The sequence below is a fragment of the Podarcis raffonei genome, chromosome 10, assembly GCF_027172205.1.
Source record: "Podarcis raffonei isolate rPodRaf1 chromosome 10, rPodRaf1.pri, whole genome shotgun sequence".
Lineage (NCBI taxonomy): Eukaryota > Metazoa > Chordata > Lepidosauria > Squamata > Lacertidae > Podarcis > Podarcis raffonei.
The window spans coordinates 38476446-38498554 of record NC_070611.1 but is presented as its reverse complement, the minus strand read 5'-3'; the positions used below and the strand labels follow the sequence as shown (position 1 = coordinate 38498554).

The following is a 22109-nucleotide window of genomic DNA, read 5'->3' as shown; positions in this document are numbered from 1 at the left end:
TACCTTAGCAGAGGGGGATTGCACACTAGAACATTATATTGTGTGTGTTTTTCAACATATTATAGATACCTACTCTGTCTTTATTATACATATAGATAATACAACAAGTCTCTCTTAAAAAATCTCTAAGTGAGTCGCAATCCTAAAATTTTAATATATTGTTCATGCAAGTTCTGCTAACCTGGTGGGGATAAAGTATAAATATAAATGATTGACCAAAGTGAAAGTTTGTGATTGTGCTATAAAAAATTTTCAGCTATAAGCTAAAAAAAAAAGTGCATAGAAATGTGTGGCTGCTTTTTCAGTGTAGATCTGCAAACAACAAAGTCAGGTCTAGCAAGCTACATTTTTAAAAATAATAATAGTAGTAGTACAAGCAAGCATACCCATTTTGCCAGCTCTTAAATATGTTAAAGACAAACCATCACTCTCACACACCCTTTATAACGGGTTATAAAGGAAAGTTACATTCGTAACTTTACCCACAAAAAGGTTCTGGTCCTACAGCTTAGCCTTCTTAAAGTCCATGGGTAGGCAAACTAGGGCCCGGGGGCCGAATCTGGCCCAATCGCCTTCTAAATCCAGCCCATGGACGGTCCCGGGAATCAGTGTGTTTTTACATGAGTAGAATGTGTGCTTTTATTAAAATACATCTCTGGGTTATTTGTGGGGCATAGGAAGTCGTTCATATTTTTTTCTTCAAAATATAGTCTGGCCCCCCACAAGGTCTGAGGGACAGTGGACTGGCCCCCTGCTGAAAATGTTTGCTGACCCCTGGCTTAAACCATTACTATGTTCATAAATTTCATCCACTGTAGCCAAAAGGGGAGAAAGTTAAAGCTGTTTTTAGATTCTCCATGATAGTGAATGGGAGAACACAGAGCTTCATTTTATAGAGGGTGGCTTAGAACCTTAAACATTGATTGGATTCAGTTACAGAAAGGTAGCCGTGTTGGTCTGCCATAGTCAAAACAAATTTTTTTTTTCCTTCCAGTAGCACCTTAAAGACCAACTAAGTTAGTTCTTGGTATGAGCTTTCGTGTGCATGCACACTTCTTCAGATACACTATCTGTATAGTGTATCTGAAGAAGTGTGCATGCACACGAAAGCTCATACCAAGAACTAACTTAGTTGGTCTTTAAGGTGCTACTGGAAGGAAAAAATTTTTTTGTATTGATTGGATTCATTAGAACACAGCGTGGTTGGAACTCAGAAATTGATCTTTCTTTTTAATGCAAAGATACGAGGTGACTTTTGATCATCCTTATCCTGTACACTGCTACTATGTAGCATCCTTGTATGCTGCTACCATGTAGCCAAATAGGGCCATTGAGAAGCAAGAGGGAGGTATCAGTATGCTTAGAGAAAACCCCAATATCTTAGACAGGATAGACAGGCACTGGAGGCTGAGAGGGAGGGAGGAAGAGGGAGGCTGCCTACAAACACATTTACTTGCACACTTGCTGTTATCAATTTATTTAGTACGTTTTTTATAGCTTGGTGCTGCACACATGGTTGTCTCACCCTGCCACTATTTGATCCTTACAACAATCCTGTGCAGTGGTTAAGCTAAGAGTTGGTGATTGGCCTGAGCTAATCCTGCAAGCTTCATGGGACAACAGGGATTTGAATCCAAGCCTCATTGGTCCTAGTCTATCACTCCAGCCCAGACTTCCCCACTTGACCATTGTCAATGTTGACTGAGGCTGAGGAGTGTTGTTGCCCACTAACACCTGAAGGACATCAGGTGTGGAGAAAGGTGCTCTAACCACTATCCTTCACTTTCTCTCATTGCACACATATGCAGTCACAGAAGAGAAAGGGGGGGGGATAGTGCCTTTTACAGGTTAGGCTATCTTTGCAACAAGCTGTTATGCCAATTATCCTAGGACAAGTCTGGGGTACCTGTAGCCCTCCATATGTTGCCAATCAACTCCTATCAGGTTGTTTGGGGCTGATATCCAACAGTATCTGTAGGCCCACAAGCTCACCATTTCTTTTTAAGGGGAAAACCAACACAACTTTATTACAGCCATCTCTTTCTTGAATTCACAATAGATATGACGTTATTGTTATTAATCATTCTGAGATAAAAGTAGTACCGAATGTTTTGTGACTGTGATTCTTATCCACACAAACTTGTGAAATAGCTCCACTTAACAGAAGCCCAAAATATATGTTCCAAATTTGTGCATAGAAAGATAGACAAATGCTGGGCAACTGGGGATAAACTTCCATAAATCTGATGAGGTGGGCTCTAGTCCATCAAAGCTCATGCCACAATAGTTCTACTAATCTTTAAGGTACCATAAAACTCTTCTTGCATTAACATGAATACATGGAAAGGCTGCAGGATTGGGTCCATTTTCCTTACTCACAGCATGCATTCAGCATAACTTCTGTGTCCACATGCTTTCAGCCCTATATGAGTATTTATCTTCTTTAACCCAATTTTCCTCTTTCTCTGGCTTAGGTAGTATTACATATAATACCATTAGTCATGCAATCTACTCCACTAGAAAGAAATTGTTGCCTGCTTTCCAAAAGCAGTCGATCATTAACATTTAAGGCACAAATACTTGTGCTTTCTTTGCCACTGAGAGAAAACTCTTTCTGACGCTTAAATCAGTAAGTACCCAGAGATTGCTAAGAAATGCTTGCCAGTGAGCAATCTGATCCAGTACGTGCTTGCTCAGAAGTCATCCAAACAGCATACTAACAGGACCATATGCCTGCCATCACATCATATTAATTCTGCATTTTCCTAGTAACCTTTAATTAAAGAAGGCAGACAGGCGTCATTGTCCCTGCCAAATGGCAACCAATGCAGTGAAGCAGAGGTGGGGAAACTGACTCTGAGTTCCAAAGCTGTAGCCATGATAAAGATTCTTCAGAGGAATGCAGAGTGTACACGCATACTCTCTGTTTGCAAATGTGAGACATTCTCTTTCAGTGATCCCTGTCAAACCTACATATTGTGGATTCACAGACTCTTGCACACATAGGTTATATCAGATGTGGTTGAGCCAGCAGATACAATTCCACTCCCCTCTTTCTGCATGCATGTCAAAACACACAGAAAGCTTTCTCATATCAAGTCAGACCATTGGTCTATCAAACTCAATACTGTCTCCACTGACTGGCAGTGGCTGTCTGGGGTTTCATGCAGAAGTCTTTCTCTACCATCCTTGCAGGGATTCTGTTTATTTATTGCACAAAAATTTCTATACCACTTGATTTGGTTAAAAAAACAACCCCCATTTAAAGTGGTTTACAAAAAAATGAAACAATTACATTAGCAATAAGAAGAATTAACAACAATAATGTAAAACTTCCAAAAAATTAAAACAGCAATAGACCAAAAGCAGATTAAAACTTGCATCAACTTCCTAAACATCTGAGTAGACTTGTCTACACAAGAATGTTTTAGCAGGCACCAAAAAGCATACAGTGAAGATTCTTGCCTGATATCCATAGGCAGCGAGTTCCAAAGTTTGATCCTGGGACCTTGTGCATGCAAAACATGTGTTCCTTCCCAAATGGAGTCCTTAATACACGATGGCTCATGAAACCATGCTCGGTTTTCCATTTCATTGGCTGCCACTTCATGAGAATACTCTTGAATGCAATGCCCTATGAATTTAATAGTAGTGGCTGGTAACCATTAGGACTGATGGTGCAGAAGGCAGAAGTGCTAACAGTAGGTGGGGCCTGAGCCAATGATGGGCAGAGCCAACCAATTTGAGTTTTGTCCCCATCCTCCTCCCTACTGAGTTCTGCAAGGCCAACACTGAGACTGAGGAGGAAGAAGCTGGCAATAGGGAACCCCTGGACTAGTTGTAAATTAGAAGACAGGCAGGTGAGAACTAAATGAGGGCAGACTGAGGTTGGTAAGGCAGTGCCCCATCAGTCCTAATGGACAAGCCTGCACTGGTGTTTAACTAAAGCATGCACAGGATCAGACTGCTAGTTAGCAAAAAAATTCTAGCAATATCTGGATTCTTACTCATTTACCCAGGAAGAGTTTTCTTTCAATGGCAAAGCACAAATACCTTCCCCTGCAACAGTTAATTATCTACCACTTTAGAAAGGCAGGCAACAATTTCATTCCGGCAGGCTAAATTACATGACTAATGGACTCAAGCATAAGACTGCATAATCTGGAGAAAGAGAAGGAGCTGGCTTGGATAGAAGCTAATAAAACACTTACTCAGAAATAATCACTTGAGTTAAGAAACCACAGTTTTCTTGTAGGGGAAGTACAGTATACTTTATGAATCCTGTAGAAAGAACAGATAGCACTTCTAAACTTCTCAGACACTTATTTAGAAATGAATGTTCAATGGCAGTTGTGAAGAGAGGCTAGAGGTCAACACAGTTTCAGATGGCTAGTAGGATTGCTTCACTTGAAATTTTCAATAGAGGTCACTTCATACAATGAGGAGTAGGATATATTGTTGTTGATGGTTATTTATTTTAAAATATGTGTGGGCTGCCTGCGATTCTCACAGCAAGAGCACCATTTCAAAGTGGTATACAGCAAAACAAATACCGGTATACAATACACTTAAAAATCCAAAAAAAGGTGTCCAACATAATCGGAAGTCAAAACCATTTTTAAAACCACAATGCCTGCCAGCACACACCAGCACACACCAAGATGAACAGGAAGGTTTTCATTGTTCATCAAAAGTGTAGCCGGGTTAATGTTTGCTTTATGTCTGGGAGATGGTTATTTATTTATTTTTTTAAGTGTCATGACAGGGAAGACTCTGTTGTGAGTTGTTGCCCATGAACATTTGCAGGTTGTGGGAGATGACTGAAAATGACTGCAGGAAGCAGACAGTTTTATATGGAAGGCATTCTCTCAGCTAAGCTGGTCCCTAGCTAGTTAAGAAATTGTCAATTAATATTAGAACCTGGAAGCTGGCCTGTTAGCTAATTGACACAGTACAGGTCTTTTAACAAGGGTGTTACATGTCCCTGGCTCATTAGCTTAACTGTTGCATTCTACGCTAGCTTCAGCTTCCAGACTGCAGCTAGGGGTGGGTCCACATAGAGCGCATTGCAGTAATCAAGGCATTAGGTTAGCAAGACACAAGTCACTGTGGCTAAGCTGTCCCTGTCCAGACACAGCCAAAGATGATGTACCAGCCTAAACTGGTAAGAGATGCTCCTCATTACTACAGCCGCTTGAGCCACCAGTGACATTGATGACTCCAGGCTACTGTTTTGGTACTTTTGTTGTTCATTTCTTCCATACTCTTGGTCCAGGGACACAATCTCACCCACAGGGGAAATATTTCTGAGATTCTCTGTAGTGCATTATATATTGGGCTTCTGCAGAATGCCCACAGCCTGGGTGCTGAGTGGTGTCTTTTACTGGGCACACATCACACCTGTACTGATGGATCTGCTCTTGCTGCCTATTAGCTACTGAGCCAGCTTTAAGGTCTTGAGAATTACATATAAACTGCTAAAATACTCTGGACTGCTGATTTCCCTTCTGCGGGTGGCGCTGTGGTCTAAACCACTGAGCCTAGGGCTTGCCGATTGGAAGGTTGGCGGTTCGAATCCCGGTGACGGGGTGAGCTCCCGTTGTTCGGTCCCTGCTCCTGCCAACCTAGCAGTTCGAAAGCACGTCAAAGTGCAAGTAGATAAATAGGTGTCGCTCCGGTGGGAAGGTAAACGGTGTTTCTGTGTGCTGCTCTGGTTCTCCAGAAGCAGCTTAGTCATGCTCACCACATGACCCGGAAAAACTGTCTGTGGACAAACGTCGGCTCCCTCGGCCAGTAAAACAAGATGAGCACCACAACCCCAGAGCCGTTCACAAGTGGACTTAACTGTCAGGGGTCCTTTACCTTTACCTTTTTACACTGTAAAGGCACTGAAGTCAGCAAATGGAACCCTGCTAATGTTGCCATGGCCCAATTGGCAATGTGAAGGTGGCCTTTTCCACTTATTGTACCAGATCTATTGAATGCCCTCCCTGTTGAAATTTGAGGGACCCAGTCTGTGTTTGCATCCTGCAGTCACTTGCAGCTGTGTAAGCATATTCCTGCTCCCTTGAACTAGATCTTCTGTTTTTACTTTTAAAAATCATACAGCTTTATTGTATATTTTAACCATGGGTTTAAATTCAATTTATGTGCTTGGTTTTTAATATTTATATTTTGTAAACCACTTAGAAGAAACAAGTTCCGGCACTGAGCAGTATATAAATTAATCAACAATAGCAATGTAGGAAAATAATAATAATAATAGCAATGCAGGGAATGAACTTGTGCTTTTTCTTCCCTTGCTTCTATGCAATGTGCAGAGATGAATGCTCACCCCTGATAACCTACGTAATTTCCATCCTACTTAATTTCCATGCATACATCATCAATGCAGTTGTCTGAAACACCTACTGGAGACCTGTGCTTAACCTGGAAGAAAGTCAATTATGTGTTGGTACATTCAGGTCAGGGATAGCAAAATCCTTACAGTTCACAGTGAATGCGACTCTGCTTCCAATATTGCATTGAATGGGGGGTGGAATCAACATTGTCAGGTTGCAAGAGCTTTCTGTGAGTGTTAGGCTAAACCCAGGACTGAGTAGTGTAACTTCTACTGCTGTAGTTACTCTGAGCTGTGACTTTGAACCACTTTTGATTCATGCATTTTTATCCCTAGAGAAGTACCTTCATAGCAGTTGATACCACCTTCTAAGAGAAACTCTACAGAAGAGTTGGGCAAATTATTTATGGGAAAGCGTAATGTTAGAAGGAAAATTTGCTATTAGTATAAATAAAAATTGGAGTATGTCTGCAACACAGCTTCCTGCATTTTCAAAAGTAGCACATGAAACTTCTGTGCAAATCTGACCTAGTTTATTTTATTTATTTTGTAAAGATGGGATGGTGGTTGAAAGGCAGCACTTCATTGCTTCACTTAGGTGTTGTGAGGATAAGTGCATTTAGAAGCTGGTTATTTACTCACAGGGCAATAATCATAGGGACAAAAAGTTCCTTGGGCATATACAAAATAATAAGATAAATACATAAATGTATTTCACAAACTTAATCTTCAAACATAATCTGCAAACTCTGTAATCACATGTTCTGAAAACATCAGTTCTTGAAGCATCCTTATGAATTAGGAATGTAAATATCATTTAAGGTCTGATTTCATTTTAAGACTAGACTGTGCAAACATGTCACCAAATGAATGTTGCATTCATTTGCTTGTGAGTGAGTGTCACTGCTTTCAATAGTTTTTACTAAATGAATAGTATCTGTTGAAATGAAAGTCACTTTCATGGAATCACAGAACTATAGAATTGGAAGGGACCCCAAGGGTCTCCTAGTTAGATGCCTTCAAGAGACAAAGGTAAGGTTCTACACTTAGGTAGGAAGAACCAGCACCACAAATATAAAATGAGGGACATTTGGATTGCCGATAGTACATATGACAAGGATCTAGGGATGTTAGTAGACCACAAGCCAACATTGTCAATGGGGACTCAACAGTGTGCTATTCTAGGCTGCATCAATTGAAGTGCCTTGATCAATGGACATAATAGTCCTACTCAATTCTGCCTTAGTCAAACCACACCTGTAGTACTGTGTCCAGGTCTGAGTGCCACAATTTAAGAAGGATATTGACAAGCCAAAATGTGTGAAGAAGAGGGCAATCAAGATGATGAAGGGTCTAGAAACCAGGTCTACTAAGCAGCAGTTGATGGAATGGAGTATGTTTAGCCTTATAAAGAGGAGACTGAGAGGTGATATGATAGCCATCTCCAAATATCTAAAGGGCTATCACATGTAGGGTGGAGCAAGCTTGTTTTCTTCTGCTCCGGAGAGTAAGACTTGAACCAATGGATGCATGTTACGAAAAAGGATATTCTGAATAAACATCAGGAAGAACCTTCTGACAGTAAGAACTGTTTGACAGTGGAACACACTGCTACAAGAGATGGTGGACTCTCCTTCTTTGGAGGTCTTTAAGTAGGGTTTTGATTGTCATCTGTCATGTATGATCTAGCTGAGATTCCTGCAGTTCAGTGGAGTGAACTAAATGACCCTGCGGCTCCCTTTCAACTGCACAATTCTATGATTCTATGAATGCAAGAATCACAGCTAAAGAATTCCTGACAGATGGCCAATCAACTTCTGTTTTTAAAACCTCCATCTTCTGAGTTGCACTTAGACCACTTTTGAACTATGCTTGTTTCAGGGAAGACAGTGGACACTTCTGAGCCAGTCTGAGACTTGTCCTTTTTGGACAGTCTTCCATAAACCAAAACAGTAGTTTTCCCCAAGATGATGGCTAATTTATATAACACTGCAAACAAGATATAATTCTAAAGAGAAATGTATCCTTAATTATTATTTATCTCTATGTTTCTGGATGGCAGAGTAGGTGCACTTCTCACACCTATTGTTCCTTGTGTTGGTGATAATTATGTGCTAGGATTTCCTGCATGGATAGAAAACAGCTTCCTGGCCAAGGGAGGTATATTTTGTCTTCCCTTCTGAAAAAGCAAGACTGATAGAAGGCTTGCAGGAGAAAATGCAACTCCTTCCTTGAGGGAGTAAAGGATCAAGCAGGGGTTGGGTGCCATGCTCTAGTTAAGCAGGTCCTAGCCTTGTATCCTTGAAGTAATGATTGGTTCATCCAAATTACCAAGCACTGTATAGTTAAGCAGATGTAAATAAGCTGTCTCCCCATACTTAATGATTCACCGAGTGCAAAAGAAATTACATATGATTGTAGGTAATGATTTAGTTTGCAGGATTCCTAATTTAGGGCCTGAACTAAAAACCTGCTCAGCAAAAGGAAGTCTGTTGGAACATGTGGTGCAATGGATCTCAAAATGTTTAGGAAAAACTTCCCCAAAAGCCCAATGCTTGAAGCTCCACACAATTAGGGTTGCTGAATTTCCTGGACATATCAGTAGTGTCCAGGCAGAAATTGGCTAAATGTCTTGGAAAATCTGGATGGATGGCAACCCATGTCGGCAGTGCCGTTTTTATAGAAAATAGTCAACAACTTTGGGCAAAACTAAAAAAAGCTCAACAACGTTTTTGTCCGGATTTTCACTGTTTGAAATATGGCAACCCTACAAACAATCATTTTACCTGAGTTTATTATTTTGAAGGTTCAGAGGTCCATTAAGTAATTATTGCTCCTAGCTCAGGCATAGCCAACATGGTGCAGATGATTCTGGACTTTACCATCCCAGAGCACGGGCCATGCTGGCTGGGTCTGGTGGGAATTGGAGTCGGACAACAACTAGAGGGAACCATGTTGGCTACCCCAGTCTGTTGACATGCCCTTCTCGAGCATGGGTGATGTAAAGATTTGACACTCACAGGAAACAGAGGGACAGTGTTTTGACAGAGATAAGAAAATATGAGTTGCCTCTGGTAGGGATGGTCCACTCGTTCCTCTAGAAAAATGAAGCTGCCTCAGGAAGGAAAGGACCATGCTGGCAGGAACGGAAAGGAAGGATAAACTAGTTAGCTTTTGAAAGGTCTTTGCCCTGGACCCCAGTATAGTATATGGTAACAGGTCCCTAAAGGCTTTATTTTCGTAGACTGTTTTCAAGGGAAAGACTGGTTTGGTTAGTTTCCTCCCAGCAGGTGGAAGGGCCATTGGGTCACTTTCAAAATAAATTAGGCATGAGCCTATCCATTTTCTTTTCCTCAGCTTTGATACAAGACATTCCTACATAATTTAACTGATTCAAGGGTGACTGGAAGGCAGCCAGATTTTATTGAGGTGGAGATGAGAGTGGAGTCCGAACAGGTGTATTTATGCATACTAGTTTCTTTGTTGTCTTCGCTACGGGGAAAAATAATAATAATTCAAAAGACATTTTATTGCTTCAGATCTCAGGAGCCCATTATGAAGATGGATTTACATCATCTTGTGAGGGAAACATATTACCTAACTTTCTTTATGGTGAGATGCCACCAAATGGTGAAGATGTACATAGAGCCATTGTCATATAGCATTCCCATTTCTCTGATAAAAATAGGAAAATCCATTATTATTATTATTATTATTATTATTATTATTATCCCACCCATCTGACTGCCTTAAATTTATGAGTAAGAAAAATAAAATCTGATTAAAATTTATATAAGCTGGGGTTTGTTTGTTTTTAAAATATATATAAATAAAGGACTTCATTTAGAAAAAGCAAAGAAAGAAACCACACTAAATGCCCAAACATCTGCTGGAAACATCTATAGATCGGAAGCCAATACAATAGGTTATGGAGTGTGACTGTGTGGCGCTAGGTCAGATGAAGATCCACCTTGTCCATCATTCTTGTCTTGTCCATTAAGAAACTGCTTAATAGACCACAATCTATTTTCTGTCCAGCCCTATGTTTGAGGAAATATGATGTATAGTTTTCTTGTTGTTTTTTCCCCTCAAGCAAGAACATGCATAATGGTTGTTGGTTTTCCTTAGTGGAGTCTGTGTAGACTATAATTAAATCTATAATTGTAATTCCGAGGCTTCCTACTTATTTGTGTAAAATATCTTTTTGCTCCATTTTTTTAAACTACTCTTGCAATTACGTGTCCTGGGACCTTAGGCTGAAAGGAGGATCATAAAAGCAGCACCACCACCACCTGCACTTTTGTAGAAAATAAATCCAAGGCTCTCCTTAGCTGCAGTTTAGGCTGCAATATAGGAGTGACACTGCACTCAACTTATCTGTTGGCACTTTGCCTTCTTCGCAATAAGATATTTGGAATGATTGCCAGTAACCTTACAGTGCCTTTGCATACATAAGAATGAATTTCATCGTGTCAGACAGCTGGCTGGATTTCAGCTGCAGGTATGAATTACCAAAGAAAACCCCCAGCAGCGTTACACTGAAGGTAGAGGATGCATGGTGTAAACAAACTTTTTGTGACAAGTAAAGAAGAAGAATAGATGTACTAACAGTGTAGACTTGCAAATCGAGAGCCATTACTGGAATGAAAACCATCAGTGTAAGAAGTGCTCACTGCACTCAGCCTATGGGCAGTGTTTTTAGCATATATCTATCTAGAGGAATTAAACTGAATATTGCAATGTAAGCCATTTAAATTCTGCACTAAAAAAAACCCCTTCATATTAATAGAGCACCTTACAAACTGTGCATATGTGATAAGTGAATCCCAGTCCTTATACACCTTTGGATATAGCTGAGAGGATGGTGGGGTAATTGCACAGTCAATGATAACTATCATGACTGCCTTGTATGTGACATATCTATTCTTTGATCTAAATCAGTATTTCAGAAGAGCTGAGTTAATCACAGGCAAGCCTATCCCAGGACTTATATTAGACTGGGGAGAATTTGGGAGGGGGGATCTGTTCTGGAAAGAATCTACTATTTTCTTCTACCAGTGCTGATTTCTCAGGAGCTGAGGTTGTGCAGCACCAAGCCTGTTAAGATTATGTAGTTGGGACTGCATAGAGGGAAGTAGGTTTATAACACCAAATGAGGGTAAAAGCCTGCTCTGATATAAAACTTAGTGCTCTCAGGTGAGAGATAAGAGATGAGCAGGGTGAGTATAAACCCATTGGGGTTTCTGACTTTATTTAGAACAACATTGTGTATCTATTTATTGATACAGTATATGTAGCCATTTTGTTTTTATGTAAATCATTTGCTATGGTTTTGATTGTACTCATACCTGTGTTTCTATTTATTGTAAACTGCTTCAAGATCTTCAGATAGTAAGTCATCTAAAAATGGAAATAATAAATACATAAATAAAATAGATTTGCTTAGCTTATTCTTCATCCATACTCCTATTTACTTACATGTATTTAAAAGAATTTGTCAACCATTTCACATTCTTAAAAACTCTAAGCAGTGTATAGTCTGAAAAAGAAACAATATATCAAAAGAAACAAAACCATAACCTAAAACCAATATAAAAACACAGGAAGCAAATAAAAGCAAAAAAAGCCCATAATATCCTGATGTCTTCACAAGACTGTTGAAGCAACCAATGGTTTCCGCTTCTGCATACTCAGAAGAGTCCCAGGCCCTCTGACTACTACAATGACTTATTTTTGAAAGGTTAAGCATGTCCCTGCATGCAGTCTCAATTGGCACAGTTTTGTGGTGAGCCATTTGACTCATACTGACTGCCTAAGTTCTATGAGGCAAATGAAATGTGATGCAGCCTTTGGCAATTGTTGGGGGAAAGGCAAATAAATAAAAAGAAACTACTCTCTCTGCGAGGAAGCGAGGACAGTGTGCTTAGCTCTAGCCACAAAGAGCATGCACCTTTACTTTATCCCATATAAATGAATGGTTAGGGACTCTGTTGCACAAGAGAAAAAGCCTACACATCTCTAGCCCCAACACTGGGCAGCCTGAGAGGGGCCATACTGGCATACAGTATATTGCACTGCTGTACATGGCCAAACTCTGTAGCTCACCATCCACTAAACCCCTTTGCTTTCCAGAGCATTTTGCTAGTACATTGGATTGTATACAATAGCTCTAGTCAGAGTAAGCCCATTGAAATTAATAGTCATGACTAACTTACGTTCATTCATTTTTAGTAAGTCTACTTTGAGGAAAGCTTGGTTAGATACAATCCATTTTGATTTATCATGGCAAAATATGTAGCTGTTCCATTGCTCACTTCTTTCATCAGTCAGTTATCCTAAAAACTAAATTATAATTAATCATGTGGTCTCTCAGTAATTACTCGTTTATTTAATTTTTTTACCTCCAGGAAGATTTTTAGGCCAAGATTTTAATTATTCTTAAATGTCCCCATTCCATTCTTAGTCACATACTTGGAAGTTCTGTGGAAAACAGTAGGACTTGTTTCTGAGGCCACATTCACACCATACATTTAAAGCACTATGATATCACTTTAACGATCATGGCTCCCCCAAAGAATTCTGGGAGCTGTAGTTTGTTAAGGGGGCTGAGAGTTGTTAGGAAACCTCTTTTCCTCTCCCAGAGCTACAATTCTCAGATTGGTTTTTTAACAACCGATCCCTCTTCACAGGGAACTTTGTAGTTTTGAGGGATAAAGTTCTCCTAACAACTCTCAGAACCCTTAATAAACTACAGTCCCAGAATCCTTTGGGAGAAGTCATGACTGTTCAAAGTGGTATCATAGTGCTTTAAATGTATGGTGTGAACATGGCCTAAATGTGTGCAGAATCAGGGTGGTTTTAAAGAATAATTTTGACTGAAGCCTTATTTACCTAGGGATCCATCAGCCACGCCATCCCCGGACCTTGGAGGGAACAAAAGTACCAGGAAAGCAAAATCTTCTTTGGAGAAAAGCAGTTTATTATCTGTGCACAGAGACAACCAGCAGAATAAATTCTGAAAGACTGGCTGTAAATACATGGCATTTGGCAGGCATTCTTATACTGTAGGTACACATTTCTCCACCAATCACCAATTGCCAACCTATAGGTACACCTCCCTTCCACCAATCACCAATTGCCAACCTATAGGTACACCTTCCTTCCACCAATCACCAATTGCCAACCTATAGGCACACCTTAGGAGGATAATCACGTTAAGCACGTTCCTTACCCATTTCCCTGTCTTTTGAGCCTACGTGGCTCCTCTTATTCTTTACTTGACCAGTGTCACAAGCCAAACCTGCTTAAGCAATCTTTATTGGAATCTAAAGCCAAAGCTTGCTCAGGCAATCTATATTGCTACAGAGCTAAACCGTCCCTTCCTTCATTCCCTCCTCTTCTTTTGGACAGCCTTCTGGCTCGTCCAAGGCAATAGGCTGGTATTCACGCATCAAAGCTATCACTCGGGGACCCATCATGCGCGACATTGTTTTGTGCACCATATTTTGCAAGCATTGCACCAAGCAGGGAATACAGAAGCAAAGAAGCAATAAAAATAAAATTGGTCCTAAGAGCATAAAAAACATTCCTCTGAGCCACCCATTTGGCAAAAGCTTATCTAGCCAAGACATATTCCATCCTTCCCACACTTGTACAGGGACGTGTGCCACCTTCTCAATACTTGCGGCTAGATTACGGATGGCTTCACCATGATCTGAAATATTGAAGCAGCATGCTCCACCAGTCAGGTTGAGGGCAGCACAAAATCCTCCTTGTTTGGCCAGAATAAAGTCCATTCCCAAACGCAGCTGGAGGACAGCAGTGCGGGTCTCATCCAGCTGGGTAGCAACAAGGCGAAGGGCGGTGGCCGTTGCATTGGCCACAATCTCTACTACTGCCTGGAGTCGGATTATGCGATTTAGATTGTACATGGGCTCTCTGGCACCTGCTACTAACTCACCAGGGTTCCAGGAGGCCGGATCATAGTGGGCAATTATTCGCTCAGGTGGCCATTCATCCTTTCCCCACGTCTGCTTGCTCCCTGAGGCTATATTCGTGATATCAACAGATCTGTGATTGCGATGGGGAAATAAGGTGGTAGGGAGCAGCCACATGGGGGGTAAAAGGAAGGCTGGATAACAATTGCCCCACCAACCGTTGGGGAGGTGGTGGAAAGCCTTTGTCCCACAAATCCAATATACAGGATCCTTGTTCTGGGTGGCCATATGGTCACCCATAGAACTAAAAGCTAAAAGATTTAAATTGGTGCAGGCTCCGCCACACTCAGTGGTATCAGTGGGGTTACACGTACACTTGCATGAGGAGCGCCCAGTAAAAGTTATATTGTGTCCAAGGGTGGCATTTTTGGTCTGGTTGACACAGAACCATCCGGGAATCCGATAAACACGGAGGGGATAGGGATGATTCCAGTATGGGCCCCACTGGAATTTACTTCCAGTATACTGGATTCGGGTCCGATTAAGAGGCAACGGAAGCAGGGGCATGCCCCCAGCCGCATCCAGAGGTCCCAAGGCACAAACAAGGCAACGGGTCCTATTCTCCTCCTTAGCTACCATTTCTGCCGTTTGCAGCCAGCGGTTGTAAGGGTTGTGGATGCCCCGCGTGACCATGATACGGGTAATGTTTACCTGGGAGATCCAGGACCCTACTTCCCCCTGGGCCAGAGCGCAGGCGGGTTCCCCAACTAGGAAGAGAAGGAGAACTGTCAGTGGGATGGAGGAGGGACGCTTCTTCCCGCAAATTCTATGGCGCTCGTGCCAGCAAAAAAAGAGACACATCCACGTGACAAGGGCAGTTGAGATAACTCCCACCCACCAACCCCAAGAATGCCAGGGCTCTCCCCACCACAGATCAGTCATGGTATGGGTCTGGAAAGGGGGTTGGGGTTATCCGGACGCTCAAGTTGGTTAGGGAAACAAGGTCGGGGATACCTCCAAGCGTCAAACCCTATGGTGTGGAGATAAAACTCCTCAATCCCCGGGGGATGATGGTACCCCTGATGGGTGGAGGATAACCTTGCCCCCCAAGGAGAGGGTACCCACGGTGGATGGGCCACTACACACCCACACGAATAGGTAGCCGCCTGTAAACTGCAAATGCTTGGTGTCAAAATCCCCACTGCTTCCTCCTCATACCATATAATGCATACTAAAGTTCGTTCAGGGTTCTGGACGTTATCAGGGGACAAAGGCTGCAAGGCTGGAACGTTGGAGGCGCTCCCGGTGGGCGCCCCTCCCATCCAATTCTTCAGCTGTGCGTAGAGATATCAGCTTCCGGTGTGATATCAGCAGAGCGGTCGTCTGCCAGGCGTCTGGCGATAGTCAGCCGGAGGGAGTTCTCTGGATCTGGTGTAACTGTCCAGTCTGAAATAGCTTTCTTCACTCGAGTATGGTGGACCCACGGGGTGATGCCAGCAACCTTCACAGCAGTAGGTGTAGAAAGTAGCACAGTGTATGGTCCCTTCCAGCAAGGCTGTAGGGGGGCTCGCTGCCAGTCTTTCACCCACACTTCATCACCTGGCTCGAACTGATGGAACGGTTCAGTTAACACACATGGGGTGCGAGCCTGGGTCCACCTGTTGAAACAGGAGAGAACTTGGGAGAGTGACTGTACATAGTTATTCAATTGCATATCTTGGCTAGCATATGGAGTTAACATTCTAACATAGGGGACTGGTCTCCCAAACAAAACCTCAAATGGTGACAAATGGGTCCGCTTTGACGGGAGGCTGCGGACCCTGAGCAATGCCAAGGGCAACATGGCCACCCAATTAGACCCGGTCTCCTGCGTCAGCTTGGACAGCTGATTCTTTAGAGTTCTGTTCATTCTCTCTACCTTTCCAGAACTCTGGGGTCTATAAGCAGTATGCAGCTTCCAGTTGATCTGGAGCGCCTTTACCAGTCCCTGTAGGACTGCGTGAACAAATGCTGGTCCATTATCAGATCCTATGGACCTTGGCAATCCATAGCGAGGGATGATTTCCCTAAGCAGGCACCTGGTTACTTCAAATGCCTTTTCAGTCTTTGTTGGCCATGCTTCGACCCATCCGGTGTAGGTGCACACTGCCACCAGCAGGTAGCGGTGTAGTCCACAACGGGGTAATTCAGTAAAGTCCACGACAAGATCTTCCATAGGTGCAGTTCCACTATGCTGACTCCCTGGGGGAGCCAGTGGTCCGGCTCTGGGATTATTCTTTTGGCATAGCAGGCATTTCCTGGAGATCTGGGCTGCCAGTTGGTAGAGGTGGGCTATATAGAAGCACTTCCCCAGCTGCTTGGTTGTAGCATCGGGTCCTATGTGGGTTGAACCATGATATCTCTGAATTATCTGCCGAGAAAGAGACTCTGGAATCCATATCCTGTCATCATGGGTAAGGTACCATCCTTCTTTGGACAATGTCAGTTCCTGGGCGTCTGCAGTGTCCTTTTCCTGCTTTGTGTAAGCTGGCTTGTCAGCGGTGCTTAAAATCTCTTCTGGGACCAGTGCTCCAATAACCGAGGCGGGGGCCAGTTCTTGGGCTGCTTCCTTGGCTACTCTGTCTGCCAATCGGTTTCCTCTGGCCACTTCCCCTGGTCCAGTCTTGTGGCCATAGCAATGGATAACTGCCACTGCCTCGGGCTCCCATACAGCATCCAGAAGGTTCAATAGAGCTTGTGGGTGGGCCACCTGGTTTCCTCTGGAGGTAAGCAAACCTCTTTCTTTCCATAAGGCTCCATGGGCATGTAAAGTCAGGAATGCATACTTAGAATCTGTATAAATGTTTATCTCCTGTCCCTTTGCCAGGTTCAGGGCTCTGGTAAGCGCAGTTAGCTCTGCCAGCTGGGCCGATGTTCCAGGCGGGAGTGATTTTGCTTCGATCACCTGGTCTTCCAGGGCTACCACTGCATAGCCTGCTTTCCGCTGTCCAGTCTCAACAAAGCTGCTTCCATCTACAAACCATGAAGGCCAGTGGGGGTTTGCCTCATCTTTTAGGTCAGGTCTGCTGGAATATACTTCATCCATCACTTCAATGCAATCGTGCGTCTGCTCCTCACCTTCTCCTACCGGTAACAGGGTAGCTGGGTTGAGGGCGGTAGTAACCTGGAACTTCAAACGCGGGTGCAACAACAGCATCTGGCACTTTCTCATCCTTGCTTGGGAGAGGAAATAGGTACCCTTCATGTCGAGCAGAGCTGGGACTGCATGCGGGGTCACACAAACAGTGTCTTGGCCAAAAGTAAATTTGTCTGCCTTATTCAGTAGGGTAGCTACTGCCACAACTGCTCTCATACATGGCGGTAAACCTTGTTCTGTAGGTGTCAGGCGCTCAGATAGGTATGCCACAGGCTGTTGCCAGCTTCCCAGTTTTTGGCATAGCACTCCCTTTGCTGTTCCCTGGTCTTCATCCACAAACAGGGAGAAAGGCTTTTCTGGATTTGGGATACCCAGCGCTGGTGCTTGTTGCAATGCCCTTTTCAAATCCTGGAAGGCCTGTTGCTGCTCTTCTCCCCACACAAAGGGGTCCTTTTCCGTCCCTCTGGTTGATTCGTGCAGAGGCTTGGCAATTGTGCTGTAGTCTGGTATCCATATTCTACAGAATCCTGCCGATCCCAGAAAGCCACGAAGTTCTCTGCGATTTTTTGGTTTTGGAATCTGGGTAATGGCTTGCTTCCTCTCTTCCCTTAGGGTCCGTTGCTGATAAGATATATCAAATCCAAGATATTTCACGGTAGGTTGGCATATTTGGGCTTTTTTCTTAGATACTCGGTATCCCGCTTCACCCAGATGGTTCAGCAAGTCCTTGGTGGCTTCCATACACGTGTCTTTGTCTGAACAAGCCAAAAGAAGATCATCCACGTACTGCAACAAGACTCTGCGTGGGCTGGTGGGGAAGCTAGACAAGTCCGATGCCAATGCTACCCCAAAAAGGGTTGGAGAATTCTTGAAGCCTTGTGGAAGCCTTGTCCACGTGTATTGCACCCTGGTGCCTGTTCCTGGATCTGTCCATTGAAATGCAAACAGGGGCTGACTTTCCTCTGCCAGGCGGCAGCAGAAAAATGCATCCTTCAAGTCCAATACTGTGAAACAACATGCAGTAGGAGGTATTAGACTCAGCAGCGTGTAAGGATTGGGCACATTGGGGTGGAGGGTTTCCACGGCCTGGTTGACCAATCGAAGGTCTTGGACTGGACGGTACGTGCCATCTTCCTTCTTCACCGGCAAGAGTGGGGTGTTCCACTGAGATTGACACTGTCTCAGGATGCCATGGCGAAGTAACCGTTCCAAATGTACCCATACTCCCTCCGCAGCTCTTCGGGGGATAGGATATTGGTTCACAGCCACAGGGTTGGCGAATGGCTTGGGCTTGACTATTATAGGTGGGATGTTCTTTGCCATTCCGGGCGGGTTGCTTTCTGCCCACACATCAGGGGTAACTTCTTGCAGGAGGTCCTCTGAAATAATCCCCTCCTCTTCTTTTACCATCATTAAGCGCCAATGTTCCCTTAAGGGTACCTCTAAGGAGAATTCCCCTGCTGGCCCTGTGGTCATTGTTACTTCTCCCGTTGGTTGGAAAGAAATCTGGGCTTGTAATTTTGATAGCAGGTCTCGGCCCAATAATGGGATGGGACACTCCGGTATATACAAAAACTTGTGTTGGACCACTTGACCGCCCAAGCTACAAGCAACAGATTGCAGGAATGGGGCTCTTTGTGATTTGCCTGTAGCTCCTATTATATTAATTGTTTGCTTGGTGGGCTTGGATACTGGTACTGGCAAAACAGAGTGGGCGGCTCCGGTGTCAACCATGAAGGGGATGGTTCGGCTCCCTGTTTGTATTTTGACCATGGGCTCACGGGAACCTAAATCAGCTGGGCCCGGTCTGTCCTAATATTCTTCTTCTTTCTCTCTCAGGCTCATTGCGCCGGGCTGTCTTTGGGTTGGGGGGTGCCAGGGGGGTCCCTGTCCTTGTCCTCTACCCCTGCCAACATTCGCCAATGTCCAGGGTCTCAGTTCCTGTCCAGATCCCACGGGGTTTGGCCCTGGGACTCGTTCTCCTCGTCCTCTTCCATCTAAGTGAGCCTGTGGGCATTCTCTTTTCCAGTGCCCTTCCTGCCAGCAGATGGCGCACTGGTTCCTCCCCAGACGGCCTTGTCCTCCTCCCTGGGTGCTTCCTCTTTTATGAGGGGTGGGTGTGGTAGCCTGTAATGCCATCAACTTTTTTGCTTGATATTTCTCTTTCTTCTTTTGTGCCTCTTCCTCCCTCTGATTATAAGTGGTTTGAGCCAATTCTAGCATCCACTCAAGGGTGTGGCCCATGAAAGCCTCGTGTTTCTGGATTTTTCGGCGGACATCGGGTGCTGCCTGAGCTACAAAGGCAGTTTTTATGATAGGGGCATTGACAGCCTCATCTGGGTCCACAGGGGTATACTGGCGGTAGGCTTCCTTCAGTCTTTCCAGATAGGCGCCTGGGGGCTCCTCACTCCCTTGCATTATCTCCCTGATCTTGGCAAAATTAGTAGGCTTCCTGGCTGCCCTTCTCATGCCATTTAAGACATTCTGGCGATAAGTGGTGAGGGCGTTTTGCCCCTCAGTGGTCTGATAATCCCAATTCGGTGTATTTTCAGGATATCCTGTTGCAACAGCTTGATCTCCTGCCCCCTGCGCTCTCATGTGTGCTCGGGCTTCAGCATGAATTCGCCTAGCCTCTTCTGTAGTTAGCAGGGCATCCATCAAATATTGCACATCATCAAAAGTCGGATTGTAGGTTTTGAAAATTCCCTCAAACAGCTTTATTATTTTTGCTGGGTTTTCCTCAAATGAAGGGTTTTGGTTCCTCCAATTACAAACATCTGCACTAGAGAAGGGGACATGTTGAACTGTATAAGTTCTATTGGGCACCACCCCGTTAGGTCCCGCAGGGGCCGGAGGGTCATACACTCTACGCAGAGGCATCACTCTGGCCGCGCCCTTTTTCTGTGCTTTATGTGCCCTATGGAGGGTCACTCTTTTCGCCGCCCTTCCCCACTCTCTCTGCCACTTCCTTTTATGTTGCCCTGTACATTCCGCTGCCTTTAACAAATAGTGGCTGACATCCACTTCTTTTGCATAAGGTTCCACATACTTCCTTAAACGTTCTGCCTGCTCCTCTGTCCATGTCTTGTTATTATTTGTCAGCTTGACTAATCTTTCTACAAACTCTTCATCCTCATCATCCTCTTCTCCTTCTGACTCATCAGTCTTGGGTTTGGGCTGGGGGCCAGCTCCTCCCAGTGCCTGGGGACCTGGGCCTGGTGGAATTGCCTGAGGGGCAGTTGGTGGAGCATAGGGTGGAGGTGGTTTAATAATTCCTCCCTCCTCATCTTCTGGGTCTGGTATCACTGGGGGCCTTTCTAACTTCCCTGCCGGTCGAACTGCACAAACTGTACTTTGTGGGGCGTCGCCTCGGCAGGCTTTCAACCACGGTGGGTTCTTTTCTACATTGGTTTTCCAAGTAGAAATATAAGGGATCTGGTCTGGGTGGACATTCAAGATATTTTGATATAGTGGGCTGATTAGTTGCAAATTAAGACTGCCCTCCGATGGCCAATTAGTTTGTTGGGGCCAATCAACTTCACACAATGTCCTCATCCTCTGTCTTCTCAATTTGATTCCCCAATCATCATGCTTTGTGGCTGCTTTCCAGTTGTTTAAAAAACATTCCAGAGGACTACATTGGCTTGCCCCAGACCCCATTTTTTTTTTTTTTTTCCAGATACTCTGCTCCTAACAGGTTGTAAATTCTTTCACACTCCACACACTACAGCCCTACAATCGCTCGGCCAAGGGGGACACTAAGCCCTGGCCCACACTTGACAATTCAGTCACTAGAGTATCTGACATGCAACATACAACATACAAAACACACCAATATAATTTCAACATGTAACACACTAAATACACCAAAATAATTTCCCCCTGTTTCCCTTTTTACCAAACCTTACTGGCGGCACTCTACTGCACAACCAGTTGAGGCTGATCAGGCCTCGCCCTTTTCCCTTGGGCCCACGCCCTTTTCCCTTGGGCTTACCGTTTTCCGCTGCGGACCTGTCCCCTCGGCGCCGTCCTCTTTGTTTTTCTCCCTCAACAAGATGTCTCCACTACAGGACAGTGTGGCCGGCTTCCCCCACGAAACAGGCGGGGTGCGCGCTGAAGCCTGCAAACGCTGCTGAGCTGTTCACCTTGGTTGAGCCTGGCCCTCCGGTCCGTATTTGGGGAGGGGGCTTATCCCGGACGAGCCCCCAAAGAAATGAAGCCTTATTTACCTAGGGATCCATCAGCCACGCCATCCCCGGACCTTGGAGGGAACAAAAGTACCAGGAAAGCAAAATCTTCTTTGGAGAAAAGCAGTTTATTATCTGTGCACAGAGACAACCAGCAGAATAAATTCTGAAAGACTGGCTGTAAATACATGGCATTTGGCAGGCATTCTTATACTGTAGGTACACATTTCTCCACCAATCACCAATTGCCAACCTATAGGTACACCTCCCTTCCACCAATCACCAATTGCCAACCTATAGGTACACCTTCCTTCCACCAATCACCAATTGCCAACCTATAGGCACACCTTAGGAGGATAATCACGTTAAGCACGTTCCTTACCCATTTCCCTGTCTTTTGAGCCTACGTGGCTCCTCTTATTCTTTACTTGACCAGTGTCACAAGCCAAACCTGCTTAAGCAATCTTTATTGGAATCTAAAGCCAAAGCTTGCTCAGGCAATCTATATT

General features: G+C 44.1%; 2 protein-coding genes across 3 annotated transcripts in view; one reads left to right on the top strand and one right to left on the bottom strand.

Moving 5' to 3' along the window:
* Nucleotides 1-22109, top strand: part of RASSF9 (Ras association domain family member 9) — a 45002-nt gene that overhangs the window by 5167 nt on the left and 17726 nt on the right. The window lies entirely within an intron of this gene.
* LOC128422044 (syncytin-2-like) lies at nt 13542-21859 on the bottom strand. Its single transcript, XM_053405554.1, has 2 exons — nt 21408-21859; nt 13542-15935 (listed from the first exon to the last, which is right to left on the bottom strand). The coding sequence occupies exon 2, from the start codon at nt 15217-15219 to the stop codon at nt 13708-13710; it is 1512 nt and encodes a 503-aa protein (XP_053261529.1). The 5' UTR covers nt 15220-15935; nt 21408-21859; the 3' UTR covers nt 13542-13707.